This window comes from Lipophrys pholis (genome assembly GCF_963383615.2).
Source record: "Lipophrys pholis genome assembly, chromosome: 1".
In the NCBI taxonomy this organism is placed as follows: domain Eukaryota; kingdom Metazoa; phylum Chordata; class Actinopteri; order Blenniiformes; family Blenniidae; genus Lipophrys; species Lipophrys pholis.
The window spans coordinates 45,487,983-45,496,758 of record NC_137635.1 but is presented as its reverse complement, the minus strand read 5'-3'; the positions used below and the strand labels follow the sequence as shown (position 1 = coordinate 45,496,758).

Sequence of the window (8,776 nt, the reverse complement as noted above, 5' to 3'; positions counted from 1 at the left end):
TCTTTTGAGTCACAAGATTTCCAGTTAAACGCCACAACTCCACATGTGTTGTCTCCTGGAAAAGTTTCGATCAAACCTAACTGAAGTATTCAAAAAGAAACATTGACGATTAATGACGCGATGGGTGGGAACAGTTCAGAGTTACAAAAACCGTATTTATTTATCTATTTATTTATTACCATCTTCAACTCATCGTTACTTTCTGTAGTCATAAACTATACTAAAGCGAAGTAAAATGATTTGTTTCCCCTGTCTCAGCAGTGCAAAACAATAAAATGTCACAACCACACAAGCACTTAATAAAAGTTGGTAAATAATGAAGTTGGCTGCTAACAAAAGATTAAAACACATTTAGACAGGCCTGTTTTCCAGTTCTGCTTATGGTTTATGACAGAGTCCAGTTAGTGCTCACGTTGGTCAAACGGTGGAACAACACAAACAAGCAGTGTAAAAAGTGTGTGTGTGTGTGTGTGTGTGTGTGTGTGTGTGTGTGTGTGTGTGTGTGTGTGTGTGTGTGTGTGTGTGTGTGTGTGTGTGTGTGTGTGTGTGTGTGTGTGTGTGCGTGTGTGTGTGTGTGTGTGTGAGAGAGAGAGAGAGAGTACATGCATAAAAATATAATTTGAATTTGTGCAGCTTGTCTTTTGTTGTTATTTTGAATAAATTAAAATTGGTGTAAAACATCACAGATCCCCAAAAGAAAAAAAAAATAGAAGTAAAAAGCACATCATGCTTTGTATTTCCAATATGTGATCATTTGTAGGCCTCGGGTACAGCCACAGCCGCAGTTAAAACTTTTTAAATTGCGTCAGCAGTAGGTAAACTACTCCAGTAAAATAACATTTAAAGTACATTTTTACACCAATTTAAAAGGTAAAATAATAAAAACACATTATGTTTTGCGTTTCTAATAGTTGATCATTTGCAGGTTTTGCAGTGTGAAGAGCAGCTCAGCTGAGAGGATGCAGAGTTTCATCTTTGTCCCCTGGAGGAAGAAGGAAAAACAAACTAACTAAACAGTCAGAAGTTGTGAAACTCGTTGAGTCGTGATTAAATTTACAAATTCGCACAGTGTTCCAGACGTGATCGCATTTCTTGGCCTGTCTCTGCTCCTCGCTCCTGATTGATCGGAGGAGTTCACAGGCTGGCACCCCCATCGGGTTTTTTTTTTTTTTTTTTTTTTTAAAGCAGCGGCGCTCCGGCTCCTCTTGATTGGTTCGCCTCGCGCTGCCGCCACAGGCGCCTCCTCTCATAAACGTCGGCGGAGCGCGGAGACGTTTCCCATTACTTCCAGGAGAAGCAGCGGCTCACCCGAACAACAGACTTTCTTTATTGTGTGCGCGTGTGACTTATGGCACAGCACTAGCAGGTACGTGGAGTCTTTTTTTTTTCTTCCAGCCGATCCTGTGTCCGTTAACATCTGTCCTCTGCGCCGCGACGCGACGCGCGCACCCGCGGCCTCGCTCATCATTTCGGGGGGTATTGTTTTATCACCGCGGCCTGCCTCTCCGGCCCTTATCTGTTTTGACTCTTATCAAACGGTTATCTCTTTTGCTGTGAAGACATATTGCGTTTTGTTTCCTATCTCTTAAATGTGTGTGCGCGCACGCGCGTGATGTGGGAGGATAGTGGATTTGACGCGGATGGATCCAGTGGCTCTTTAAGAGCTCTGGATGAAGGAGCTCGATGGCAGTCACCGCGGACTGGATGTAGTAGAGTCGGCGCCCAGTGAGGGAGAATTAAGTCACATTATGGCTTTTTATCGTGGACGGACTCGAAGATGAACACGCGCTTTTTCCCCCACGAAACTTGGCGACTTTCTCTCTAGATGTATGAAGGATACACCTCTGCTTTCTGCTGACACACGAATGCGTCCAACTCTTTGGTTTTGATTTCTTTCCAGGGGTGGAGTACTCCCTGACCATTTTTTTGACCCACACTGTGTATGGAAAGTGCTCCTGGATGGACCTGGGCGACAACGGCTGGTCCATGGTCAAGCGCGAAGTGTCCAGCAGCCCAGGGTCACCGGCCGAGCAGAGCTACCTGCCCGGGGGCGGTGACAGCAGGAGGGACGAGCTGAGGACTCCTCCGAGCGAGCTGGACGTGCTGCATGGCCACCGCCGCTCCGACAACCGATCGCTACACTCCTACCTTCACTTCGGACACCACAACACCCTGAGCGCCGCCGAAGACATCCCGCTGTTTACGGACTTGGACCAGGGGAGCAAACTGGTCCTGTCCGCCGGAGCGCACAAGGCCGGCCTGCTGGTGGACCCCGCCGACATGTACCAGACGCTGGCCATCGCGGCGGCGCAGAGCCAGACTGGATACGAGTCCTCCTCCGGCGGATACATGCACTCCAACCCCAACTCCCCCGTGTACGTGCCGAGCTCCCGGGTGGGGTCCATGATTCCCAGCTTGTCTTACCTGCAGGGCGGCGCCTCCGCCCAGCCCGGCCACGCCGTCTCCAGCCACTCGGTGTGGACTCAGTCGGCCCCGGAGAGCCCGTCGTACAGCACCGGGAGCCCGCACGCCTCGGGCCGCTTCCACTATCCCCCGAGTCCGCCCATGAATAACGGGGCTCCCCGTGGGGACAGCGGCTACACGAACACGCTGAATGTGGGCAGCAGGGATCAGTACGGCCTCTCCCGGTCCCTGAGCGGCTCCTACCCGAGCCCATACTCCCCGTACGTGGCGCCGCAGCTGCCCTCACCGTGGACCGGGGCGCCTTTTGACAACACCATGCTGCACACGCTGCAGGGCAGGAGCGCACCCCTCATCCGAGGACCGAACGGAGGTAAGAAAAGTTACCTATCAGGAAAGAATGAGAAGAACCGGCATCTTCAAATCATTACAATCATGTCAAAGAAAAACCCCAAACGAGAGAAAGTTTCTGCAACTCATAATCAATTTAGTTAAAAAAATAAATCAAGTTGCGTAAAAATATGTGAGTGTCAGTGTGTTTGTATCCAGAAATATTAATTATGTTTGTGCACACTAAGAAAAATAATTGAAATTAAAATCTGAAGTTTTTACGCGTAATTTTTGGAAGGGATTTACTTAAATCATACACAGTTAAGCCACCTGAATAATCTTTTAAAATATAAATGTACCCATTTCTGATGATGATGGTGATAATAATAATAATAATAATAATAATAATAATAATAATAATAATAATAATAATAATAATAATAATAATAATAATAATAATAATTTGTTGTCTTCCTCTTAGTTTCAGATATTCTGGATGACATGGGGGAGAGTCGGGAGTGCGTCAACTGCGGCTCCATCTCCACGCCGCTGTGGAGGCGCGATGGCACGGGCCACTTTCTCTGCAACGCCTGCGGCCTCTACAGCAAAATGAATGGCCTCAGCCGGCCATTAATTAAACCGCAGAAGCGCACGGTAAGGAGGGGATCTGGGGGGGGGGCTTGGAGGAAAGGGGGACGTGAGCACTTAGTCGCTCCATTTTCCTGTTGAATTGTTTCAAACAATCGCTGGAGGTGATCACGGATGATATTCATCAGAAAAGCCTTAAGGAGTTTAAAGGCGATCGCTTTTAAATTTGAGCTCGAAATCGTTTTAAATACGTTGTTTGTTATTCTTATATGAACATTTAAAACAAGCACATTTTGGGAGAAAGAACGGAAGCTTTACGTTGCTTTTGTGTAATCTACAGGATCTCGAGGAGGCCTTTTATTGCTTTTCGACGCTTTGGCGTTGTATTGAAAACCAAGTAAATTGTGATGGTGTTTGTGCAATATTGCACTCTTTACGCACATGTATTTGAACTTTCTGCTGAAAAAATTCATTTAAATGAACGAGAACATACTGGAGATAGCCCTGGTGCCATTACGCACAGCTTTTGCAAGAAAATCACTTCGAGACTCACTGAATTGTTACGACCCATTAAACACAGATTGTAATAAATGACTCCAAGATATAGGTTCCAAAGAGGAAACAAATAGCTTTATTTTAGTAAAATACTGGAGTGTGTCGTTAATATTTGTGCCACTGAACATTTGGAGTTCGTCTCTTCTGAATCCATTAAGCACAGTTTTTGAGGAATATCAGACGTCACTTTGAGACTCCATGAAATTTCACGATCAATTAAACCAAGATTGTGATACTAGACTCCCCGCTATGGGTTCGAAATAGGAAATACGTATTGTGGTTTTAGTGAAATTATTGAAGTGTATAGTTTACTGTTGTGATTTCATATCCATCTCGCCAAACACGTTGAGTTCCTTCCAGTGCCATTATGTGAATTACGCACACATGCTGCTGGAAAACCACGTCACTTTGAACCCTTCCTGAAATTTCATGACCAATTAAACAAGGTGTTATCTTGTAATAACAGGCTCCACGTTGTTGGTTCATAAAATAAAATAAATAGCCGAATTTAAATGAAGTTATTGGAGTGCGTCGTTTACTTTTGAAAATTCGTAATCATTGTGCCTATAAGTTTGAGTTCATGTCTCTTGGTGCCGATGCGCACAGTTTCTGAAGAATTCCAGACGTCACTTTGAGACGTCATGAAATTTAACGACCAATTAAACGAAGATTGTAACAATTGACTCCACGTTATGGGTTCGAAATAGGATGGTTGGATTTTTGTTAAATTCCTGGAATGTGTCGTTTAATTTTGGTATTTGACAACTATTGCTTCGAACATATGGAGTGGACTTTATGAATTGCGCACAGCTTTTGCTGGGCAATCAGGCGTCAGTCGCTCTCTGAGATTTAATACTGTACGTATCCGTGCGTAAAAGTCGAAGTTGAACTCGAACTTAATTGAATATGTGGGTATTAATCTTGTATGGATATTATTTTTGGGGGTTTCCAATTCCATATTTATGTGTGTTTTTGTCATCGACGTGGGAATAATAGTAAATGTTGTGTTTGCATCATCAGTCCACGTCCAGAAGAATCGGCCTCTCCTGCGCCAACTGTCAGACGAGCACGACCACTCTGTGGCGCAGAAACGCGGAGGGGGAGCCGGTGTGTAACGCGTGTGGCCTCTACACTAAATTACACGGGGTGAGTTCAGCATTTACCCATCGCCTCCATCCCATCTGCTCTTTGATTTTTAAATGAACGAAAGATTCTCATCGATATTTCATTGTCCTCGCAGGTGCCGCGGCCGCTCGCCATGAAGAAAGAGGGAATCCAGACGAGAAAAAGAAAACCCAAAACTCTGAACAAAACCAAAGGATCCTCTGGTGAGTGTCTGACAAATACATTCCCTTCTGGATAATTGCTACTTGAGTTGTAACAATGTACGTGTGTGGTGCGTTTGCAGGAAATAACTCTGTGTCCATGACTCCCACATCAACCTCTTCATCTAATTCTGAGGACTGCTCAAAAAACAGCTCTCCTTCTGGACAGGTGTCTGGGGTAAGTCTTTTGTTTAAAAAATGGTAAAGATCCTCAGATGGGACATGCTTACCAAGAAGAGTTGATACGTTTCTTTCGCTTGGAACTTCAGGGAATTATTGATATAGTTGATATTAAATAGAATATAAGTATTACAAAGCCTGTATTTCCAAAGAAATCAAAGTGAGCTTTGTTGTCAATTCTGCTGTGCACATAATGTACGTCAACCAGGATAAAAAGAAAATAATATAGACAAAATATATCACCCAAAGAAGAGTAAAAATAGGAAAATGGAGAATAAAGGGAAGAAATTAAAATTAAAGTTAAAAAAACTGAAACGTGTCACATAGAATAGAATAGAATACAATAGAATAAAGCCCTGAAATGTCCTCTATATAATAAAATAAACCCTGAAATGTGCAATATATATGACAATATGTCTTGAAATGTGCTATATGTATTATAATATACACTGAAATGTGTTGTACACAATAACTATATCCCTGAAATGAGCTATATATGTATATATATATAAAAAAACAATATACCCTGAAATGTGCTTTATATGTATATATTTAAAAAAAAAACAATATACCCTGAAATGTGCTATATTAAAAAAAAAAAGCCCTGAAGTGTGCTATATATAATAGAATACACCCTGAAGTGAGCACGACACCCCTGAAAGAAATTTCACACAGAAAAACTCCCCAATCTCAACTTCACTAAAACGTGTACTTAACAAATTGATTTCTTTTATTATGGAGTCTTAAATTATCTGGGGATTTTTTTGTGACCTTTGAAGCAGCGGTTTCATTCTCACACAGAATGAATGCAGTGTGTCAATTACAAAAATGTGAGCTTTTCTCATGAACATGTGTAAGAAAAGTGGAATGTCTTCCTAAAAATCCTCCTAAAGCAGACTGCCTCTCCCCAAGAGGTGTGTGTGTGTGTGTGTGTGTGTGTGTGTGTGTGTGTGTGTGTGTGTGTGTGTGTGTGTGTGTGTGTGTGTGTGTGTTTTTCCTGACCGTGTGTTTTCTTGTGTGTTTTCAGGTCAGCTCGTCCGTGCTGTCCAGCTCGGGGGAGGGCGCTGGCTCGGCCTCAGCCTCGGTGAAGTACCCGGGACAGGAGAGCCTGTATGGCGGCGGCGGCGTGGGCCTGGGCCAGTCGTCAGAGGTAGCTTCAGTGCGGGGTGAACCCTGGTGCCCCATGGCCTTGGCCTGAACATCCAAGATGTGGTAAAGGAGGGGGCCGCGGACGGAAAACAAAGGCCCCCTTCTCCCCTCTCGCCCTCCTGTCTGGACGCTGTACGGAAGTATTGGAGGCTGGAGCGGGAGATGATGTTTGCCTTCGTTAATCTCTGGAAGAGCGTCCACATGATGGATTATCTGGGATTGGGGGTTGAGATTGGGATTCGACGCGGACACGAAGGGAAACTTCAGGCCAGACGATCAACTCCGGTGGTTCAACTGTTCTTGGACCCGCTTTGTGCTCGGCGTTCCACCAGAACCAAACCCGGGCGTCTTTAGAGAGAAAAAGCCATTGTGTACATACCGGATTTCCTCTGAGGACATAAAGAAAGGTGTTGATTGGATATAACACTCTTTAAAGGACTCTTTTAGTTTCTTCCACAACTGGAATCATACCGTAACGCTGACGAGGCAACTTTTATGAATCAAAAGCAAACAAATATTTATAAATCTTCCATTGTTGAAAACATGGCTCTGATTATTAATAAAAACCATCACTGTAGAGTAGAAGTCAAACCATTCTGATGTCGTCTTTTCTATTCCCTCTTTTGTTGAGTGGTAGTTAGTGTTTTCCACTGAAAGCTCTTACTGTATCTGACTTGGTTTAAACAGGGTATGAGTGAATGTGTATGTGTTTTTGTTTTTTCCCACCATTTAATCAACCCATCTCGGTGAATGTTTCCATGTTGTCGGTCGGCACCTCGGTACTGAAGAGCTCATGTATTTTATTTTATTTTTTCATTTTTGAACAACGCACACCCACAGATTCTGCTGCCTACACCTGACTTGGACCACCTTTTTCACAGACCCCCCCACCCCACCCGCCCAGCTGCCTTCTCAAGCTAAATTACGCCTGGAAAGATAAACGAGGTCACAAACTTCATGTTGATGTGATTAACGGCTCTGCGGTCGCATGTACGCTGATGATTCATTGCAGTTTGCTTTAACCCTTCTGTTGTGCCTGCAGGTCAGACTCACCTGTCTTAAACCCTCCAGATTAAACACAAACATTTCTCCACTTTTTAAGTGCATGAAGCCTTTTTTTTTTTAGCTTCGTTAGTGTGACTGTGGTGCACACATTCTGTGTGGGTCAGTTTGACCTCGCTGCACAAAGCTTAAGAACCAGATTTATTTTCTGTTGAACTTTGAGAAATGCCAAAAGTTATTTTCAGAGATTCTTCATCTGCGAGGAGTGGATGTATTGATCACAGCAAATCTACATTAGGTTTAAATAAATAGGGCTAAAAATGTATGTTTAAACATGTGTAGGTTGGTCAATCCTTAAACAACAATTTATTAATCAACTTTTTTTTACAATTTGGACCAAGAACAAAGTGGAGAAATACTGTGTTATGGTAATATAGATGTTTTTCATTGAAGAATTATAAGACTTTTTTGTCTAATCTGCTTCAGCTGAGTGATTTATAGCAATTTGTCAGAGTTGAACGTAAACAGGAGGGTTAAAATGCAACTTCACAGTGATAAAAGTGCAGAAGTCATGTATGCAGCAGCAGTGGTGCAAGATGTGAGAAGTATTTTTTGATCCTTCCTCTGTTCGCCTCTGTGGAATCCAAATCGTTGGATTGTGGGAGTTTCAGAAAGCTTCAGTTTCATGCTGACAGCTGGAACATGAAGGGAGTCTGACCAGTAACATGTGACACTTTAAATTTTCTTTTGAATACGTCATTATTACAGTAAAAAAAAAAAGAGCATGTCATTCACTCTTTATTTATTTCTATTTCTCTGAAATACCATGTTTTTGTTTTTTTTTGTCATGTTTGCTTTTTTTTTTTTTTTTCCGTGAAGATTATGAGAAATTATTTAAATTCAGTCCAATAAATTGTCCTGGTGATGCAAATAAATTTGTTTTGAAGGTATGACATTTTGTTCCCCCTAAACTAAAACAACCAGCCAGCCTGTCCAGTTGTAATTCCTCTTTGTACCAAAAGAGGGCGCTTTCTAAAGTGGGTTTTGACTTTTCATTTTTTGGTAAAAGAAACCATAACAAAAAGAGTTTTAGATAAAACTACTATTTAATACACTTTCATAATAATTGTGTAATGAAAACAAATACAAATTTGAGAAAATGTTTAAAAGCTCGGCCCTGGGTAAAATGCAAAACCTTCGTTGCGTATTGACGGTCCGTTTACACG

General features: G+C 42.7%; 1 protein-coding gene across 1 annotated transcript; it reads left to right on the top strand.

Annotated features, from left to right (window-relative positions):
* The first annotated feature begins 1,282 nt into the window (after positions 1–1,282).
* Positions 1,283–8,499, top strand: gata6 (GATA binding protein 6). Its single transcript, XM_080477032.1, has 7 exons — positions 1,283–1,366; positions 1,901–2,794; positions 3,233–3,405; positions 4,915–5,040; positions 5,135–5,222; positions 5,303–5,397; positions 6,427–8,499. The coding sequence occupies exons 2-7, from the start codon at positions 1,960–1,962 to the stop codon at positions 6,595–6,597; spliced, it is 1,488 nt and encodes a 495-aa protein (XP_080333158.1). The 5' UTR covers positions 1,283–1,366; positions 1,901–1,959; the 3' UTR covers positions 6,598–8,499.
* Positions 8,500–8,776: the final 277 nt, after the last annotated feature.